This window comes from Numenius arquata, chromosome 10, assembly GCF_964106895.1.
Source record: "Numenius arquata chromosome 10, bNumArq3.hap1.1, whole genome shotgun sequence".
NCBI lineage: Eukaryota > Metazoa > Chordata > Aves > Charadriiformes > Scolopacidae > Numenius > Numenius arquata.
Window position 1 is genome coordinate 1,155,436 of NC_133585.1, and position 20,753 is coordinate 1,176,188.

At 49.4% G+C, this 20,753-nt stretch overlaps 1 protein-coding gene across 2 annotated transcripts; it reads left to right on the forward strand.

Moving 5' to 3' along the window:
• The first annotated feature begins 1,105 nt into the window (after window positions 1-1,105).
• Window positions 1,106-5,298, forward strand: PPP1R3C (protein phosphatase 1 regulatory subunit 3C). Of its 2 annotated transcripts, none has more exons than XM_074154828.1 (2): window positions 1,106-1,150; window positions 2,481-5,298. In XM_074154828.1, the coding sequence occupies exon 2, from the start codon at window positions 2,730-2,732 to the stop codon at window positions 3,672-3,674; it is 945 nt and encodes a 314-aa protein (XP_074010929.1). In that variant the 5' UTR covers window positions 1,106-1,150; window positions 2,481-2,729; the 3' UTR covers window positions 3,675-5,298. The 2 variants fall into 2 exon arrangements, with proteins under 2 accessions (XP_074010929.1, XP_074010928.1); XM_074154827.1 differs by having other exon boundaries at window positions 1,112-1,150; window positions 2,729-5,298.
• Window positions 5,299-20,753: the final 15,455 nt, after the last annotated feature.

The following is a 20,753-nucleotide window of genomic DNA, read 5'->3' on the forward strand; positions in this document are numbered from 1 at the left end:
CTGTCACATCCTCAGATCACCATGGGTGGGAGGTGAAAAGCCATCAGCACCATTCAAATTAAATGTCCAAAAGTACTTTTTCACTGAGCACAAGGACAGTAACATTCCAGGGTGACAGATTTCTGGCCCTGGCAACATTATCTTTACAATTTAAGGCTCCAGCTCCTTTCCAACGAAGCTGGCAGTCTGTAATTTCCACTGGGTATTACTTCTGTTCCACTGGGTAAGATCTTTAGCAGTGACCTGGGGCAGCCCTACCTTGGCACATGAAACAGTATTCACCTTCGCATGGAAATCCCATGGAGCAAACCCCTGTTCACCTCCCAGCTGCTGGGAAAGGCCAGCGTTTGAGCAAGCTGGCTTCGAGGGAGGGGTCTGCGTGGCCACCCCTGTGAAACACTTGCAGTAAGAGGCAAGGACCCTGAAAACAGGAAAAGTGCCCTAAGTAGGCAATGCAGTAGGGCAGTGGGCCTTAGGGGGGGGGAAAGAATGGGAAAAAAAGGAGGGGGAGAAGGAGGAGAGGAAAGGAAAAAAAGGGAAAAAAGGGGGGGGGAGATGGAGGAGGGGAAAGGAGAAAAAAGGGAAAAAAGGGAAAAGAGGAAAAAAGGGGAAAAGGGGAGGAAAGGGAGGGAAAAGGGGGAAAAAGGGGAAGGGGAGGAACAGAAAGGTGGGGAAAAGGGGAGGAAAAGGGTGAGGGGAAAAGGAGAAAAGAAAAAAGAATAAAAGAAATGAACAAAAAATCAAGAAAAGCAAACAAAAAAGAAAAAAGAAAAAACACAAAAAAAAACCCAAAAAAGAAAAAATAGAAAAAATAGAAAAAGAAAAGAAAAAAGAAAAGAAAAATGAAAAAAGGAAAAGAAAAGGCGGGGGGGAAAGGGAATAAAGGACCCCCCGCGGGTGTCGCTGGGGGGGGCACAGGGCGCCCCACAGCCGCTCCAGCCGCCGCCGCACGGGCGGGACACGTGAAGCGGCAGCAGCCGCCCCCCCCCCCCCCCCCCCCCCGCGGGCACGCACAGCCCCGCCGGGCCGGGCCGCACCCCCCGCCGGGACGGGCTTGGCCGCCGGTCGGGCCCCATAAAGGCGGCGCCGCGGCGGGGCGCTGCGCGGAGCGGCCCCGGGAGCAGCGGCGCTGCCCCATGCACTGCAGCAGGTAAGCGCCGGCACCCCCCGCACCCCGCTTTTCCTCCGCCTCCTCCGGGCGGCCCGCTCCGGCCCCGCCGTTCCCGGACGGACGGACGGACCGACCGACGGACACCCGGCTTCAGCCGCGGGGGAGCGGAGCCCCGGGGCCCGCCCCGCCTTCCCCCCGTTCCGAGGCTCCCGCAGCCGCTTTCCCGCGCCCTTCGGCTTTCGCTGGCAGGTCGTGCCTGCCTCCAGCAGCCCGCCTGGGCCGGGGGGGGGCGGCTTTTGGTTTGGCTGGTTCGGGTTTTGGGTTGGTTTTTTTTCCTCCCCCTCCCTCTTTATTTGCTGCTGCGAGCGCTCGGGAGCAGCTGCCGCCGGGGCTGCAGAGAGAGGGGTTTCGCAGCCTTAGGTTTTTTTCCTGTTACGGCAAAGCACTTGATGGATCCGCTGCTGGTCCTCTCCTCTCCTCATCCCACTTATTATGGCAAACGCTGCCGCCGGAAAAGAAAAAAAAGCAAGGATAAGAATTAAGAGGCCGGTGCAGAGGAGCCTGCTGGGTTTGGCAGGGCTCCGGAATACCAGCGAGAGCCCTGGGAAGGAGAAAGCCATTTATTTAAGTGACAAAGCAAATGCCGTGCCTTCCCGTGACTCGACAAAAAACCTCCGCTTCCAGCCAGGGCTGCACCCCCCCGGGGGGGGCTGTGCCGCGGCCGGAGCCCCTTCTCACCCACCCTCCAGCTGAGGGGCTGCCGGGGGTCCCTGTTCTCCCATCCTCGTTGTGACCCCCATCCTCTGAGAGGCAGGGTCACGAGTAGGTCTTTACAAGTAAAGCTGCAGCATTCTCCCTGGCTACTTGCAGTAGGCTTTCGGCATGGACTGTGGGCATTATAAAAAGGCGTTTTTAAGCCAAAAATAAAAAATAAAGCGTGTCTCTCCGCCTTTCCCCCCCCTCGCTTGCTCAGCAGCGCGGGAGCTCTCTTACCCAGCCCAGGGCTACGAGCTCATGCGAAGTATTTGCAGAGGTGCTTTAGCGTTGTAATTCACCTGAACCGGGCAGCGTGCCTGACACACGCGTGTGCGGCTGTGCAGAGCCACAGCGCGGGGGTCCCGCACCGCAGTGCGTGCCCTCCCCTTTGCTGCTGCCACGGGGCAGGCGACGCGCTTAAATATAGTGCTGCCTGTGCCCGGGGAATTTCAATGCTGGAATTTTAAGAGCTGGCCGAGGGTCTCTCAGGGGAAAGCTGCTGCGGACCAGCACGTCCGCTGCAACCGGATCCGTGTTACTGATACTAGAATGTTCTTTCCTGCGTTTTCAAGGAAACATGCTTAATTAGCTGTTGCTAAAATCTATTTTTCAGCGGTTCTGAAGGAGCAAGTGAGACTGCATTCGAACCCAAAGAGTTCAGAATTAGCGAGAAAATACTGACTGCTCTTACCCTCGTTCCTCAGCTCCAACTGTCAATTTTAATTTAGGCTGCATTATTTAAAGCCGTGCAAAGACGAGGCCGTGAATAATTAAGACGGCGGATGAAGCAAATATATATTCTTAAGAAGCTTCTTACCTGATGTAGCAAATAACAGCGTCCCGCCTTTCTGCTCCTTCCAGGATGATACAGATCTTGGACCCCAGGCCCTTGCCCAGCTCCATCATGCCCGTGGACGTGGCCATGAGGATTTGCCTGGCCCACTCTCCCCCGCTGAAGAGTTTCCTCGGCCCCCTCGAGGACTGCCAGAGAAACAACTTTGTGAACAGATTCAAACCTCTCCGGCCGTGCCTCCACGTGAAAGGTGACTCGGAAGCTCAGAAGAGCGACTGGAACCGCTCGGCCGCCCGAGCCAAGAAGCGGGTGGTGTTTGCGGATTCGAAGGGGCTGTCCTTGACAGCCATCCACACCTTCTCCGAGAGCCAGGAGCAGCCTGCCTGGGATCTTCAGTTTGACCTCCTGGGCCTCGAGAACATAACGTCTGGCTTGAAGCTACACGAGGAGAAAAACTTGATTCTGGGTTTCCCTCGGCCCTCGGCTGACTACCTGGACTTCAGGAACCGCCTGCAGAAGAACTTGGTCTGCCTGGAGAACTGCTCCCTGCTGGAGAAGGTGCTGTCGGGCACCGTCAAAGTGAAGAACGTCAGCTTCGAGAAAAAGGTTCGGGTTCGAATTACCTTTGACACGTGGAAGACCTACAGGGACGTCGAGTGTGTGTACATGAACAACGTTTACAGCGATTCCGAAAACGATACCTTCTCCTTCTCCATTGACTTGCCTCCCGCCATGTCCTCCGAGGAGAAGATAGAGTTTTGCATTTCGTACCAAAGCGGAGAACACACCTTCTGGGACAATAACGAGGGTCAGAACTACAAGATTCTCCACGCGGAGTGGAAGCCTGATGGCGTTCAGATGCCGTCTGCCGAGAAAGACTATGTAGATCTTCAGAGCCCGAGGAGAGGACAAGAGAGAGAGCCCGATCAGCTGGGCAGCCCGAGGCTCTCCAGCGGTCTCTTTCCCCAGTGGCAGAGCCTGGGGCGGACTGAAAACTCCTCACCATACTGGTGAGCAGGAGGAGCGAGGAAGACTTCCTCCCTTTGGCAGCAGGAGGGTGTTCGTTCTCCGCTTCACGTGCTGCGTGAGGAGACCACCCGGCAGGCTGCGTGGGCTCTCCGAGCAAAGCCACGCTCACTGGGCGGTGGGACTTGGTAAACCACGTCGTGCTAATGAAGTTCTCGGCCAAAACTTACCTTCGGCAAGAGAGAAAAGCAAGACAAACCCCGTGCGCATGCCCCCTGCTGTAGATACAGCATGTCCCTATCCTCCGTACGCGCTGCTCTGGCTCTGCCGCGGGCTCCGGCCGAGTCAGGGGTGCGAGGCTCTGGTGGGGAGCTGTGGAAGGGGATGGTGTCTCAGCGAGCCGTAGTGACTGCGTGTGTGAGGGTACGTGTGTGTGTGTGTTACACGGACAGGACATGAGAAGGGGTTTTGCCGCCGTTGGGCGGGCAGCAGAGACGAGGTGACGCTCTCGGGTCGGGGGCTGGCTCTGACCCTCTGTGTCCCCAAAGCAGAGGCAGGTGGGAACCCACGGCTGGGGTCTGTGGCATCGATGCAGATTGAGAAACTTGGAGAGGATAATGGAAAAGTGGGAGGAGGGGAAGAGGTGGGATGTGCTGTGTGACTTGGCGATGTACGGTGTTCCGATTGCTTCTTTCCAAAGCCGGTCTTCTAAATCCCAGAGAAAAACTCTGCGGGTTAAAAAGGAGAATGCAGAAACCGATCCAGGGGATCGTGGAGGTGGCCGCTGCTTTGGGAAGGAGGACGTCTCTGTCCTCGTTGGCTTCGTGAATAATAGGTGTCTTGCGTTGGAGAACAAATCCAACCTTGACTTCATCACCCTACTCACTGAGCGGGCAGGTGGTTACCTTTTAATGTTAAAGGGAAAACGTGCCTTTTAAAAAAAGAATTTTGAAGCCACCCCACATGCCAAAACCAGGGTTAGGTGGCAACACAGACCGGGCGATTTGTGAACTCCCTCCTCTGCAGCCCCATCAGGTGGTTCCACTCGTCTCCTGAGCGGATCTCCCAGCGCCTGGTGGGCGAGTGGTGACACGGTGGCGATGGCTTTTCTCGAGTGTGTGACGTAGGCGAGGTCCTTCATATTGAAGACAGTGGATTAGCTGCGCGTTGTGGAAGCTGATTTCTTTACAAGAGCAGGGTTGCTACTAGTTTTTTCTAGGCTGAATATAGGCTTGCACATAAATAGAAAAAACTGCTCTGTTTTATTGTACCTCATTTTTTGAAGTTGGTTTTTTTTTTTTTTAGACTTCAGTAAACTAATGTATATTTTTTTTATCTGTATGCTCATAATTTAGCTTTCTGACTGTCAAACTGTAAGGGTGACCTGTGTTTCATGCAAGACTTGTGAGAAATTGTCCAATATACCCAGCAGGCGTGAGTTCTGGCACACATTTTAGCTTTGCAGAAATGGTGTTAACATCAAAATATAAATCACATTTTTGCCCATTGCTAAGAAGTACAATATCCTGAGTCTGAAGCTACTCGCAGTGCAGTGAGACAATAAATAGCAAGGTGAAATAAGCCTCCTCCACTAATTGCACTTTTTCCCTATGTAACCCCTGCTGTTATGTGTAAAGTAGCCATTTTAAGAATAAACTGTATTTTGATACACCTGGTTCTCACTGTGTCAGCTCCGTCTGTCTGCTTTCTCCACTTCTTTGAACAACCACGAAGTTGTGGTGTAAGGCACGACCAGGTTGCTCTGTGCCGTGGATCCTTCCCTTGCACAGATTTAGACCGGAGAAAGGGTGTGTTGTTTCCCAAGGGCCCTAATCCCTGGGGGACAGAGGGTTTTGGCAGATCCCTGCTTCTCCCAGGTGGCAATTTATCCCAGCAGAGAGTGAAGCAGGGGAGCCAGCACCAGTGGCACACCAGAGACTATGTGGGATTCCTTACCACGTTAACTCATGACAAGGTGCAGTTCAGTTCCACCTGCTGCACACGAAGTCCAGGGTTTCCCAGCAAGAATTCTAGTTTAATTAGGAAAAAAGCAATTCCCAAAAGACAACACGGCGCTGATGGCCTGTTTCTGACCCGGGGAAAGAATTCAGAGTTTCCACACTGTGAAGGGGACAGATCCCTCCTTTCCCCAGCGCCATCCACCAACCTCAAACTCCTGAGCAGCACTGCCCTGGGCAGGAGCTCTGGTGAGACACACCGCACCCCAGCTCCCTGGTTTAGGAAAAAACCAAAAAAGAGTGAACTGAAGGAGATCTATAACTTAAGTGGCTTGAAGGCTCCTCTGCCTCTTGGTGGGACTTTGCTTCAGCAAACCAGACATGAGGGCAGAGCAGAAGCCTTCCAGTGCAAGGAAAAGCAGCATTTCTTGTCCTCCGGCCAAGTTTTGAGACCAGCCATCGCAGCTTTGGAACGCTTACTCACCCTTCTCTTGGCGGAGACAGAAATCACTTCAAAAATACCAGAAGACGGGTTCCTCTGACCAAGCTGTGGCTTTTAGCCAGCTTCTGTGCAAAGATGCCTCGTGAGGTTTTATTTGCCCAGCGGAGAGGCCGTGCAGTGCCGCAGGGTCACCCAGCGGCTCCAAAGCCCTCCCTCAACTGAGGGACCAAAGGGTCTCTCCCGTGTCCTGTGCCCACTCAGACGATGCAGTTTCACTCTTCCCTTTTTTTAAAACAAAACTTGTGTTTAACACTAAAGCTTGCATCCATCGAAAAGGTAACAGGCTCCTAAAGGAAGGCAATAGCAACACTAAGGTATATTAACCGGAAAAAACACTAGTCTTACAGTAGTTATCTTACAGTATTTAGCAGAAATGAGGAAAAAAAAAAAGTCACCCTTGGAAACCTGTCTCAGCTGAGGGGATTGAACCAAACACATCGTACATGCTGCTGTCAGACGCATCCTATTCGAAAGCTGAAGGTAAAAAGCAGATGGAGTCCTTGGACCAGAGCTACGGCATCGCCTCATTCCCTTGGGAGCACACTTTTCCAGCTGCACTGTAGATTGTGTTCCCACCACTAAGGTGACAGAGCGAAGGACTGGAGTCAATGCTGTATCTCTGTGGGACTAAGGTGTCCGACCCCCAGTGACAGCCCCCGGGTGGCACAGCACCTACAGACTTTATTCTTCAAACAGAAGTGTTTCAGGTTGGGTTCCTACTCACTTTTGTGAGGCTTGGCCTAGCCTTACCCTGGAAAATTAAATTGAAATTTGCTAAGTGCTTCCTATTAGCAAGGATCTGTCACCCTGGAAGGTCAGCATGTGAACATTTCCCCAGAACATAATTGGAATTTTCACAGGCAATCAGTGAACACCTTTCTCTGTAATTACACACATCTAAACAAATTGCTCCAATTTATATGGTAAATCTGGTAAATTAGTGGTAACACAGCAAACATTATGGTATATATACATACATAAAGCAACAGCTCTCATCCCTCTCAGACACCTCTGAGCTTTAAAATGAGGTGTAACCAAGGAGGAAATGTTTCGGTGAGGGTGAAACAGGAGAAAGTGAGGCTGTGCGACATCCTCTCCTCCTGTTCCAAGGATCACCTGTACTTCAGCCGGCCATGACTGGTCTTTGCTTAACCTGTTCTCACAGCCCTCCGGTGATGGAGCCTCCACAAGCTTTCCAGTTATTGTTTCCTCTTCTTACCTTAAAAGAGGCTCCTGAGCTCTTAGCCTAATTAAAATGAAGCTCCTAATTACTAGTTTTATTCTGCATAGACAAGAAGGGGAAACTATTGCTCTCTTTTTGCAACAGCCTCTAAGTGCTTGAGAGCAGAGAACAGCTTTCCCTCCTCTCCCCACATCCCTTCTCCAGGCTGTGTAATACTTCATTGCGTGAAAAATGGGTATTTTGGCTTTTCACCCTCATTTGGAAAGGAGACTGTCAGACCTTTGGGTTGTGCTTGAGACAGAAATATTGCTCTCAGCTGGCGCTGGTAAAAGCCTCATGGTGTGGTCCTCACAGCCCAGCTCAGCATCCATCCTTCCTCGCCCAACTGCCTTCCTCTGTCCCAGATGGAGATGTTCTGTGGGGAACGCACGTACTGTGTGTGTCGTGCTCTGTAACTGTCTGTGGAGCTCCTGGCAGCCGGGCAGCTCGAGCCAGCGATGCACTTGGCTCAGCGATTTATTCCAAGAATGGCCTTTCCTCCATTAAAACACTCATCCCTTTCCTGCTCCTCCTCCCTGTGTTGCGAGCTGCTTCTCACACTCCAGCCTTTGTTCATCTCCGTTCTGCACTAGTCATTAAGTTGGCCAGATTTCATTTTTTTCCCCCCCTCATGTGAAGAACGGTGTTTTCTGCCTCAGTGACAAAATCCCTGCAAACCTGATGGGATCCACATCCCTGGAAGTGTTCGAGGCCAGGTTGGACGGGGCTTTGAGCAACCTGCTCTAGTGGAGGTGTCCCGGCCCAGGGCAGGGGGGTTGGAACTTAATGATAATTAAGGTCCCTTCCAACCCAAACCATTCTATGATTCTATGAAAAGGCAGAGATTGACTGTTGTTTTTGCAGCGTTGGCTGCAGATGGCCCAGCGTGGGTCTGGGCAAGTCCAGCCTTCAAAGAGTTAAGGTAGAAAATGCCAGGGGGAAAAAATAAGGCTGCTCAACAGCTAAAAACTGGGCTTTTTGGCAGGAGCGACTGTCAGTGAAATTATGGTTACAGAAGGTTCACAACCAGCCCCGATTCAGGGGGAAGGAGTAAATATGAAACAAGCAAACACAGTACACCAGAAACCGGGAGCCTGCAAGAGAAGAAATTGGTCTACAGCTCACTGTGCTAAAAGAAATAAGTGGGGAAGAATAAAATAAAAATATTTGCTTCAAAGGTGTTATTGGGGAAAAACCTCTGCTATTTCTTCGTATCTCAGGTCACCATAGTATTTTATACGCTTGTACTCCCAGCGCCTGGCTTTTAGGAGCGACAGGAAAGCGGCTGCTGCTGCGCGCTGGCTGGGCGGCGGAGGCACCGACACGGCCATTCCCCCCTTCTGCACAAATAGTAAAACACAACAGAAAGCTTCACACGGCGCAAGTCCTGCCCCAAGGAGTCCCCTCTTCCCCCGTCACACACAAAACCGTAGGTAACCATGAAGTCAAATCTGTGAAATTGTAATGTCAAAAGCAAATATCTGCCTTTTTTTTTTTTTTGAAAGACTGTGTCTTACTGATACTCCTTTGAGAAAATATTGTTTTAACAGCCTCATTCATAGCACGCTGCAGGTATCATTAACTGAAATCAGGGAAAGCTCAGGGTGAGGTGGTTTTCTGGTTGTGCTTTTGTATTTTGTCTTTTTTTTTTTTTTTATTATTTTAAATGCTTTTCTTTACAAGGCTTTGCTTTTGTCTCTCGCCTTCCCACTCACAGTCTCCCTCTGGTTTCCCAGGCCTGGAGCTAATTCAGCGTCTAACCAGGAGACAGATAGGTTCTGAAAGCATCCAGCTGCCTTGCTCTAACCCAACAGTTGCAATAGAATTTATAGGAGTTTGCAAAAAAACAACAACCCTCAAACACAAAACCACCACACACCAAACAAACCAAAATCTAAAACAAGCCTAAACCCCACTTCTATTCCCCAGCTCATTACAAAAGCTTAATTACACACCGCAGGTCCCTTGGGTCAGGTCAGGGATATTACAGCCCAGCGCAGAGCTCTGGGTGGGCTCTGGGCACCACAGCGCATCCACCGACCCCAGGAGGACGGGTCCATCCGTGACCCAGAGCAGAGCCACAGCCACCACCGTCCTCCCCTCCTCTGCCCACAAAACCCACAGAGGGACACAGCACAGGGACAGCTGGGGGCTGCAGGGTCGGGTGGGAGCAGTCACAGATTATTTTTTGTTCAGGTGACAATGATATGTCGGATATTGATACCCTTCAACCTCTCCGTCCAGCAAAGGTGGGCGGTGGAAGAAGAACTCACATTTTCTGCTCCGCTTTATCGTTCCCTTGGGAGGGTCCCACCCCCCCTCTTGCCTTCAGAGGTGCTCAGTCACAACCAGCACGTGGTCTCCGTGTCTGTAATCACCACCTCAGCACCTGCAACAGCATTTACCCTTTGCTCTGCCTTGGGAACTCAGGAAATATTAACTTTCAAGCCATTTCCCAGCCATAGAGCTTCTTTTTCTTTTTTTTCTATCAGGCTGTAAGAGAATCCTTTCCTTACCTGGCACAATCTTCTGAAAGACCGTGGGTCATCACTTTCAGAGGTCTGTCACTGTCCTTGCTCAGGAGGGACACCAGGGCAGTATATAATCCCAGTACAGAGGAACAATCTGCTGGTGGAAAGGAGACCCCAGCAGCTGAGATGAGAAGAGCTAGGACCACTCGTAGGTCCTCTGGACAGGAGCTAAGAACCCCCACCACCAGCAGGAGACGGGAAGGGTGCTTTAGGGATAGGTATTGCTGCTAAAGTCAGTCTTCTGCGGGGCTGATGGCAGCCTGGGAGCGGTGGGTTAGTGCCGGGGGCTGCACGAGCAGCAGCTGGGAAAAGGGCAGCAGCAGATGCTCATTGCATGGCCCACGTGGTGGTTATTTGCTAAATGACCGAATGACATTCATTCCCTTCCAAATCAAAGCTTTTCCATGCTGGAGGGAAACAAAAGGGGTGTTTCACAGGTCCCTGTCTCAGCATCCTCGTCGCACTGGGGCCAGCTGCCAAACTTTTTGTGTTGGCTCCTGAGAAAGCGTAAGGTGAAGGCGCCGCTGGAGAAGTACCCGGGCCTGTGCTGAGAGCGGTGAGGAGCTTCGCAGGAGTGGGTACGAGATGTTCCCACTCAGCTGGAACATTGCATTTTATTCTAACCAGTGAAAAATATGCTACTTCCTAGGTATAAAATGCTGTACAAATGCTACAGGTGAATGTTGTGGGCAAGAGCAGGTTCAGGTGTCCTGTAGTCATTGGTAAGAGAGGTCTGTGCCGTCACTTTAAACAATCAGTCACCTTCCCTGGGCTAAAAGCTCCCCAGAGAAGGCAAAATGTGACCCCTCAGGACCTACAGATCACAAGTTTGTACTAATGCCTTCCTCAGCCGCTGGTGATGCATGGCAGCAATGCCAGTACAAGCAACAATTAGGCAGAGACGTGTATTTATAGTTAATTATCATCTTCAGGCAGCGAGAGCAGAGCAGAGCGAATTCCAAATGCAAAATGCGGCCCCCTCTTCCTTTTCCATAGGGATTATATTGGTCCCTCCTTGGGAGCCCTTTCAAAGGCTTCTCAGCGCTGGGATTTAATGCCTGGCATCGCTGACGTGCAGAATTAAAAATGGAAAGGGGTATCTTTGCCCCCTTCTGTTTTTAGATTAGGGACAGGGAAAACAGCCTTTACGCCCACACATAAAGCCAGGAGAGCCCAGGGATGCAGCTGGAGCAGGAGCATCCCAGAGGGAGGGAGGCAAAAGTCCCTCTGGAGCAACCGGAGCAGAGGGAAGGTGTGGAGAAAAGCTCTGTCAAACCCTGGTTTCGCTGTGTTGCCTGGCCGGGAAACCTGTTGGGGTGTTATTTCAGGAGCCAAGAGGAGAATGGTTTTCTCCGTAGCCCTTTGGGCAGGGAAGGGGCTGGGTTCCAGCTTAACTGATACCTGTGGCTGGCAGCAGGCAGAGTGGTTCCACGAAAGACAGTAAAAAAAACCCCTGATTTTCCCTGGATGGACCTGACGTACATAACGAAAAATCTTTTATTAAAAAGAATAAAGAGAATGGGAAGCGCATTTTCTCCACCCTTAATGCAGCATTATTAACAGCTCTGGTATTTGCTCTCTGAAGTGGCTTACGGACGTTTTCCAGACACCACTCTGCCTGGTTTCCAATTCCGCTTGTTTACTGAGTGTTTTTTAAGCCCTCGAGGCACAGGTATTACAGCAGGACTTATAAAAATGGTGTCTCATCACACTTTTGGAGGATCTTCTCAGACGGCAGGGTCACTACCGCTCCGGCAAGACTAGAAACCAGAATAAATTTCTAATAATTTACTTTTATTTTCATACTGTGCCTTTGGTAAATAGAGCAGTGCAATTCACAGGCACGTAACCTGTGGTTTAGGCGCCACAGGGACTTTTGCCACAGGTTTAAAATAATCTTGAGTCTGTGGTGGGCTTTTTTTTTCATATCTATAGTTAAAAATTTTGTCAGAGCAACTTCAGTGGCCGGTTTGTGCGGAGCAGCACGGCAGCCCCCGCAGCGTTATATGGAAGGGTTTATTTGTGCGCCTCCTTCACAGAGACAAATCTGCACAGGGTTTGCCATGTATTTTTTTTTTTTCCAATTGATTTTAAATTCTGGCCTCCTGCAACTGATCTTTGGTGTTCCTAGGGGTGGGCTGGTTCTGTGACTGCAGGACAGGCTCGGCCTGACACCGCTCGTGGGGGAGCAGTGTCTGTACCGAAATTCCTCTCGAGTTCATGCCAGTCCTGCCCCGGCGGCTCTGGCCCGTTATGCTCAAGCGTCTTTTGTTTCCCCAAGGGGCATCGCTTCCCAACACCCCGACCCCACGGGGGTGCCTGGACAGTGTGGATTTCCCTCTGCATAACGGTGCAAATTAAGTGTCTCCATCCTTTGATGAGTTCGGGACGTGTGTGGCTGCCTCTCAAGCTGGCAAGAGGCACAAAAGGACGGAACGTGGACCAGAGTCCCTGGATGTTTTCCACCATCCGCCGGCTCCGGGCTTCCCATGGAGGCTGCCAGCTCCAGAGGCAGGGCTGGGGGGACGCAGGGTGGCAGATCAGGGAATGCTGCTGAAGGAAATATCCCTCTGCTCCAAGGAGACACCGAGAGCCCTGCACCGCCAGCATCTGCTGCCTCTCAAGCATCTATTTTCCTCCTACATTGGGCAGATGGAGCAGTGATGGGGAGATGAGTGCCGAAAGCCTCGGCTAATTGCACCGAATGGGAAACATAACTGGGAAATACATGTATTTTTATCTCTTGCTGTTTTCACAGGGGTTTTATTCCTTTCATTCAGCAAGGGCCAGAGCTACAAATGGAATTTGAATTTCATTTAGCATGGAGTAGAAGATGGAGGTGTGAAGGTCTGGCTGATCCGTACCAAAGGTTTGGCTGATATAAGCCGTTTCACCCACTCATGTTTTGCAGACCTGCTGAATGTTCCAAGCACAATTAACAAGTATATTCTTAGTTCAAAGACTGTATCTGGAGTAGAAGGAGCAGTTTTTGATTTCTGGCTGGATTTCCCACCCTGCCCCAAACAGGTTGTGAATAGCTAAGGTTTCTCCGGGGTAGCCCCTCGGTTGTGTCGCTCGGGGACACGGTAATTCCGCCACCGTGCTTTGCCCCCTTCCTGGGCTCCAGGCGCGTTTTCCCCTCGTGCACCCCTGGCTCCCATAGATGCTCACCTTATGTCCTGCCTGGAATTCGCAGGCTGCGTGTGCGAGTGTGAGTCAGTAGTAATTACACTCCATCTCCAGGAAAGACAGTGGCGAAGGAGGTGAAGGTGATTCAGCAGAACACTTTATTAGCAATATCACACTGGAACTCACCGCACCTGAGTCATCTGTGCCGAGCTGCACCATCGCAGTGTGACAGAGAGTTATTCCGAAGGCTTTCTGTAGCAGCCTGAGAGATGCCATCCCTTTATCCTGCAAATTAAAGCGCCGGGATGGCGCCCAAGTGCTACCAGCAATTTCACATTTCTCTACCCTGTCAAACCTGCTCTTCTCATTTCTCAAAAAACCACAGCACTGTAGCTAGGATCAGTTTATCGTGATGAGTCAGTGCTCATGGCATTATGCTGGCACAATCCAGGCACTGGCAATTAAACCTTATTCTCCCCAGTTGTTCTGCCTTTTTTAATCACTGCCAGTTCTCATGTCTTTCTGGCTTATTACTTGCTCTGACGGAGCTGGAGGCAGAGGGACGATGAGGAACCGCAGATTCGTGCCGTGCTGGGGGCAGCCTGACTGCAGAGCTAAAACCTGCCGCCCGAACAAAAACCATCAGATTTATAGAATGAGTCCCCCGTGGGATTACACAGCAGCATCCACTGAAACAAGAGCAAAACAGCACCGGAAACCAGTATCATAAAAGGAACCAGCAGTTAATTGTGTGATTGGCCTGGTATATTTGTTAGCGATTACAGCAATTAGCAACATTGACTAAAGTCAAAGGCATTTCTCCCAAACTTTAACTATTCCTAATTTCTTATTTAAAAGGGTGCAGCTGGGGGTGGCCCATCCCCAGAGGTGGTTGTGGGGGACAGGAAGGCTGCAGGCTCCCTCCCAGCACATCACACACACACACCCCCCCGGCATGACCTTCCCCCTCTGGTCTGCTTTTCCCAGCAAAGCCTGCTAATTACGGGATGTTTTGTACCAGGCCAATCAGTAAAGGGGCAGCGTGAGACCAAGAAACCCTGAGTTTGTGGCTTAAGGAATGCAATGCAAAACATATTTTGCCTAAGAAGTATTTTACAGCAATGACACGCCGTCCTCCCTCTGCTTTATAAGGCCAAGTGGATAATCTTTCCTTATCTCCTAAATATGTTTTGTGTAATACCCTGAACAGCCTTTGCAGCCAGTATATAAAGACAGTAATTTTTTTTATGGACATTCTAGTTTTACAGACTCACATTTCATTATTTGTTTACTTAGCATAAGGATGTGACATTCTGCAAATATTTTCTTCAAGGCTGACAATATTTTGAAGGCACGTCAGAAGGAAAGTGCTGGGTTTTTAATTTAAGCAAAAGAGACCGTTTGCATGCTGAGGGGGGGGCAGAGGGGATGGAATGGGGGTGCTGTGGCTACATGCGTATGGAAACCATTCTGGTGAGCCAATATGAAAGTGTGTGTCAAGCCTTCCTCCTCTCAATAACTGAAAAAAAGAAAATCATAGAATCATAGAATGGTTAGAGTTGGAAGGGACCTTAAAGATCATCGAGTTCCAACCCCCCTGCCCTGGGCAGGGACACCTCCCACCAGACCAGGTTGCTCCAAGCCCCATCCAGCCTGGCCTTGAACCCCTCCAGGGATGGGGCAGCCACAGCTTCTCTGGGCAACCTGGGCCAGCGTCTCACCACCCTCACAGTGAAGGATTTCTTTCTGATATCTAACCTAAATCTCCCCTCTTCCAATTTAAAACCATCACCCCTTGTCCTGTCACTACATCTCCTGACAAAGAGTCCCTCTCCGGCTCTCCTGTAGCTCCCTTCAGATATTGGAAGGCTGCTGTGAGGTCTCCCCGGAGCCTTCTCTTCTCCAGGCTGAACAACCCCAGCTCTCTCAGCCTGTCTTCACAGGGGAGGTGCTCCATCCCTCTGATCATCTTCGTGGCCTTCCGCTGGACCCAACAGGACCATGTCCTTTCTATGTTGAGGACTCCTTGGAGAGTGTCCTGCCCATGAGTTCCCTCCAGATCTGAGAGGAGACGCTCGGGAAAACTTTTTCCAAGGTGTTCCATTGTGCACCATAGACAAAAAGCTTCCTCACATGCAATGAAGAAAATGGATCTATGGTAACAGCCTGGTGTTTCAAGTATTCACCTGGCTTGGCTTGTCCTGTGAACACTTGGGTATTTCTGTATTAAATTGCCGTTGGTCAAAGGGCACAAGCAATTCCTGCGGCTGCCTGGGGGGGGTAAAGGATTCCTCCACTTCTCTGCGACAGAATTGCACTGGAAGTCGGTGCTCAGCTGCTGGGGTTTCTCACGGCTGAGGTGCCTTTGGGGCCAGCGGTCCCAGAACCGGGCAATGGGGAGACGTTAACCAGGGAAGCTGGAGCCGCGTCTGCCCGCAGTTACGGGAGCAGAAGGATTTAGATGCCAAAGTTTTCTTTCTGGATCCGGACCTCGGTGCAATGAAGCTTCCACTGGATTTCAACAAAGGGTCTGTGGTTTGACCTCTGGTCCTCTCTTCGCTTTCAAAAGGAAGGTGGATGCGTAATGAGATTACTGCATGCCCCCGATAATGCTTGAAGTAGCAGCTAAAGAGATAAGGGGATTCAGGGATAACTTCTCTCTGCTCAGATAGAACTCATTTTCATGGAGAAAATGGCAGAATCCCTCTCTCTAATGTCTACAGTATTTGCTTTTTCCAGAAAGAATACAGCTAATTTCTTTACATGGTTTTACAGAGCTCTTAAGCAGTTCTTCAGTGTGAAAAGTTATGTTTTTTCCATGTACAGATTTATTGAGCTTTTAACAATGGCTGGAAACAGAGTCTACACTGAAGCATTTGTCCAAACTCTACTGATAAATACCTCGTTATAAACATGGTCGAGATGCCACAAAATGTTTTCCCTAATAAGAAACAAAGCATAGTCATTCTGAGTTCAGCATTGATGATATAGCTAAATATGTATTCATAAATTCACTTTACCAGACAGTACCATAAGGACACAACTACCACGTTTCCAAGGAGATCCCACAACAGCTCCCATATTAAATAATGTTCCAGCTTTGTTTTCAATGAACAGCGTTTTCTTTTTAATTTAAAAAATGGGACATCATCTAAAAGGCACCTACACTCACCCTGGCTGTGGATCAAGCAGGCCCTGCCTTCGGCTGATGCCTCTATTATGGTGCTCACAACAGAAAATGATTTATGCTCAGCTCAGACACAGCTTCGCCTACCTTTAGTTAAAGCTCTTCCTCTTCTCTTCAGAGAGCTGATGGCAAAGGTGAACACGCTCAGTGTGTTCTTACAGCCTCATTTACGTATGTTTTATATCATGAGCCTTTTGCTTTATCTGGGTTACCCCACCTCATCCTTATCCCGGACAACTGGGCAGTGAGGATACAGTGGAATCGGGTGATGAGGCAGGAATGATATTTTAGGCTCCGTCCAGCCTGGCCTTGAACATCTCCAGGGATGGGGCATCCACAGCTTCTCTGGGCAAGACACAGTTCAGTGGGACCCGGCAGTGTTCAGTTTACGGTTGGAGTCCATCACTTTAAAGGTCTTTTCCAACCTAAATGATTCTGTGATTAATTTTGAAATCACTGTAGACAGTGAGGGAGCCCTGGTTCTCCCTTACGCGCTTCTGAACAGTTCCCCTAGGTACCCCCAAGCTCAGTGCACACAAGTCCAACAGCCCCCATGGTCCCTTCCTTTGAACCCCAGATGCACTTTTTTTTGAGTTCTGGGGTTGGTTTTGTTTTTTTGCTTTCAATAAGGGAGTGAATTCATGTGAAGGCCAAGGGCTGTGCTATGAGAAATGTTTGTTCTCTCCAGAGAAAAGCAAGGAAGAGGCAGTGAGACAGCAGCATTCAGAGAAAGGCTCTGTAGGACCCTGCCCCAGCCTCATCATTTCCTGAGAAACATCTCCCTGGGCAGTTCTCTGACGAACTCTTTATTCCACCCAGCGACTTGAATTTATCCCATATAAACCAGACATATTTAGAAAAAGTTGCAGCCAAACCCCTATGATGCCATCATCGATTTATGCACACAGCAGCAACGGATGAGCAGTAAAGTTAAAAAGTAATAAGAGAAGTTTAGCAGACGGGCAAAGCACCAAAATAAACATTCTGGAAAAAAACCCCACAGATTCAGCAAACCACCAAACCCAGCATGTTCTTGGGAGCTTGGGTTTATTTGGGTTAACTAAGTAAATCTGCTAAGGATGTTGTTAAACTATTATAATACTAAGGGACAGAACACGACCAAGGACAGTTCAACATAATCTGGAAATCAGAATATCAGGATATGAGAGAGAAAATGCAGATTCTATTGTAGCTCGGTTACAAATTTGTTCCCCCCCCCGCCCCCATCGCACAAGTTTAAAAATCCTTCTAGAAGAGCTGCCCTTTCCCACAATCCGTGTCACTAAAACTAGAGGCAGCCATGGTGTTTGCACAGCCAGAGCCTCAGCTGCTGTTCATCACATCCTCTCTTGACATTTCATACGAAACTACTTTCATTTCAGGAAATTGGGCTCAAACTTGGGGAAAAAAACCCCCTACAGTAACGCGAGTGTATGAAATGCTGGGCCATCTTAACGGGACATGGCAACTTGGCAAAATACTTCTCATTAGCAAGGTTTTTGATCACCTTGGTTCCTGTTTTCTGCTGCAGACTAGGAAATGTTAGATAAATAATACTTTTGTTTTGGGGAACATGGCCTCATTATAAGTGGGGAATCCGGTGCCATTCCCGGTGGTGGCTCGGGGGCAGGTTCCGGAACTCGGCTGCCCCCTAATTTCCCATAGCCCGGGACTCTGAACCTGCTCACGGATGAGGGCAGTGGGTAACCTCTCCTTTCCATCAGAAAAAGACAGTCACACACTCTGCTCTGTGATAATAAAAAATTATTTTAGTGGGGTAACAACACTGCACAGTCCATTGCAAACTGCAAATGAAACAGCAGGATTTTCAAGAGCCTGGTTTTCTGGTGTAGCCAGCCTGTGTACAGAGCTAATGGTTAATTATATCTTTTTGGGTCAAGAACCACTGAAAATAACCTCCAACCGCAATTATAACCCATGGACAGCAGACGTATTTCCAGAGATAATCATCTGTTCTGGGCAGAAAAATGAGACTTGCGTGGCCCCGGGCCAAGATCAAATTTTAAAAACACTTTTAGAGAAACCAGTTCTAGGACGATGGTTTCTCAACAGCTCCAGGTCAATCCACGCTTCCAGCTGTAATCTCTGGGTCTGAGCAAACTTCCCAGCATTAGAAACTCAGGATGAACAGGCGCTTGTAAAAAGGCGTACGGTGGGCAACTCCTACGAGAAGCTTTTGTCAGAGACAGAAGCTGGATGCTGTACCGATGGGGACGCTTGGGTCGCGGGAGCCTGGACAGCGGTTTCCTCAAATATACGTTTGTTGGCTATGGCTGTTTCAGTCTGTGAAATCCATATTTTCTAAATTAAGAGGGATTTATATAAACAGAGCGTAGTCTCTAAGGTGCTGTTTATGCTCTGTCTGGTATAAATATTTATGATCATTCTAAAATTAGTGATTTTGCTAAAGTATGCTTTTGTTTAACGTAGCTCGTGGCAGTTCCTATGGTAAATACGCAGTTTTGTAAGAGGGAAACAGAGGCAACATAGAACCCCACTGTAACCAGTGCTGCAACGGTGGCTGATGGGCGCAGGGTCCTTCTCATTTCTATTCACCTTCAACCGTAACTGGGAAGACCTGATCTTGGATATTGGTAAGAGCCCCAAAATCCCTGGAGAAACAATAAACTTCCGTGTGACGTATTCTAAAGAGCTGCTGTTGTGGCATAATTGTGTATGAAAATACAGACAAATAAACTGAATAATACACTTACGTGGAAACGGTTTTCCTGCATGGAACCCTCTTTAGGCCGAGTGATCAGCTCCACAACTGCCTGTTTAAAAACCAAAAATAAATATTAAAATGAATCATTCTGTGATGTGATAGTTAAACCTGGGCTGTCCTGAGACAGCTCTTAACATCGTTTAGGACCAGGGTTGATGTTAAGAGGAGTTTCTGGCAGCTTCTGCAGCTGGAATTGGTGGGGTTGTCCCTGGGCGTCCTTGGTTCTGGCAGCTCAGGGTCCCAGCATCAGCGTTATGGGGATAAAACAGAGCAGATCTTCCATTTCCTTCAGAACTAAAGAGTTTCTGTGTCAATATGTCCACAGAATGTACTCCAGCAAACACCCCCTGGACACAGGCTCTGCCCTCCCAGGGCTTTTTTATGAGCACGTGGTGCAAAAGGAACAGGAGCAGCTCTCTTAACCGGGAGAAGAGGGACAGGGGCTTTCTCTGAGGGACAGGGTTCATCTCCCTCTGCTTTAACATGGTGCTGCTTCGTGCCATTCTGGATCTTTCTGAATTTTCTCTCAGGGCAGCGAGCTGCGGGCTGGCTGAGCCATCGTCCGTCCTTGCTAACTGCTCGGGTCAGAACACTTAAAAGCACCACAGCTTGGTTTTGTGTCTAGTCTGTTTTTAAATACCTGGGTAAAAACACACTCCAAACACTCCGCCAGCAATAGCTGACATGTCCTTATGTACAAACCTAAATATCTATCAGACCCCAGAAATAGGGAATTTGCTGCCGTATGGATGTGGCACTTGCCGACTGTACAATTCAGCACTTGTCTGGTAAAATCATACTGAAATGTCACCTGTCTCCTCTGTTCAATGGTGGCACCTCCGTGTAAACACACTGTCTGCGGGCACAGGGGTTTCAACCTTCACAAAACAGGCCCTTCGTTATTCTCTGTTTATTAACTATACATTCATGAAATGGTCTTTAATTATTTCAAAGTACATATAACTCCTGTCGGGAGGTGGCGGGTAGGATGGCTCCAGGTCATCCTGGAGCATCCACGATGCTCCATAAGCATCACGGTTTCTACTGCCAAGAAGTTGTCGGCCACGTCCCGACTGTGCCACTGACTGTAGGGCACGGGGTGAAGGTTTCGGGTCACTGACCATACCTTGCTCTCATGTTCAGCTGTGGCCAGAGTGCCTGGCTCTGAGAAAGTAATCACTCGTGCAAATTTTTTATTTGTCTTTCAGCCTGGTGGATTATTTTATTTGTATTTTTTTTCAAAAAATAAATTACTGTTGGCACTCTCATTCTTACCTTCATCTCATTAAGCAATGGAAAAGTAGCCGTAGATTGTCATTTTGCTTGAAATTTTACTGGTGACACATGCAATCAGTCTTCACAATTCCATTTCTTAGCACTTTTCCCATTATTGCTGAACAAATTTTGTGCCAGGATGTCTGGAAAACCTGGCAAATGTTTGCCAAACTGTCTGTAACAAAAAGACTATGAAATTTGTGGTGAGCTTTGCGGGAGTCATGAGAAAAGTTTATCTTTAATCGCAATTCAAACATTGTAAAGCGAGTTATTTGTCTATAAATAAAACACCCCCCAGCTCCCCGGTCTGGTCTGAGGAACCGGCCGTCTCTCCCAAAGCCAAACGAGTCGCTTTTGCTTCAGGTGACTGAACTCCTCTGAGGCCATCTTCTGCAGGCAGCGGAGACCACGCTGGGCAAGTTGCTGAGCTTACGGAAGCTCGGCCGCAGAACGAATCCCTGCTCCCATCCAGCACCTCCTATTCCCTCTTGGCAGCTCCTGGATCCGGTCCAGGCGTTTTCATCCCTGAGTGCTGCGGCAATAACCCTGCTGGACCCACTCTGCCAGGAGAACATTG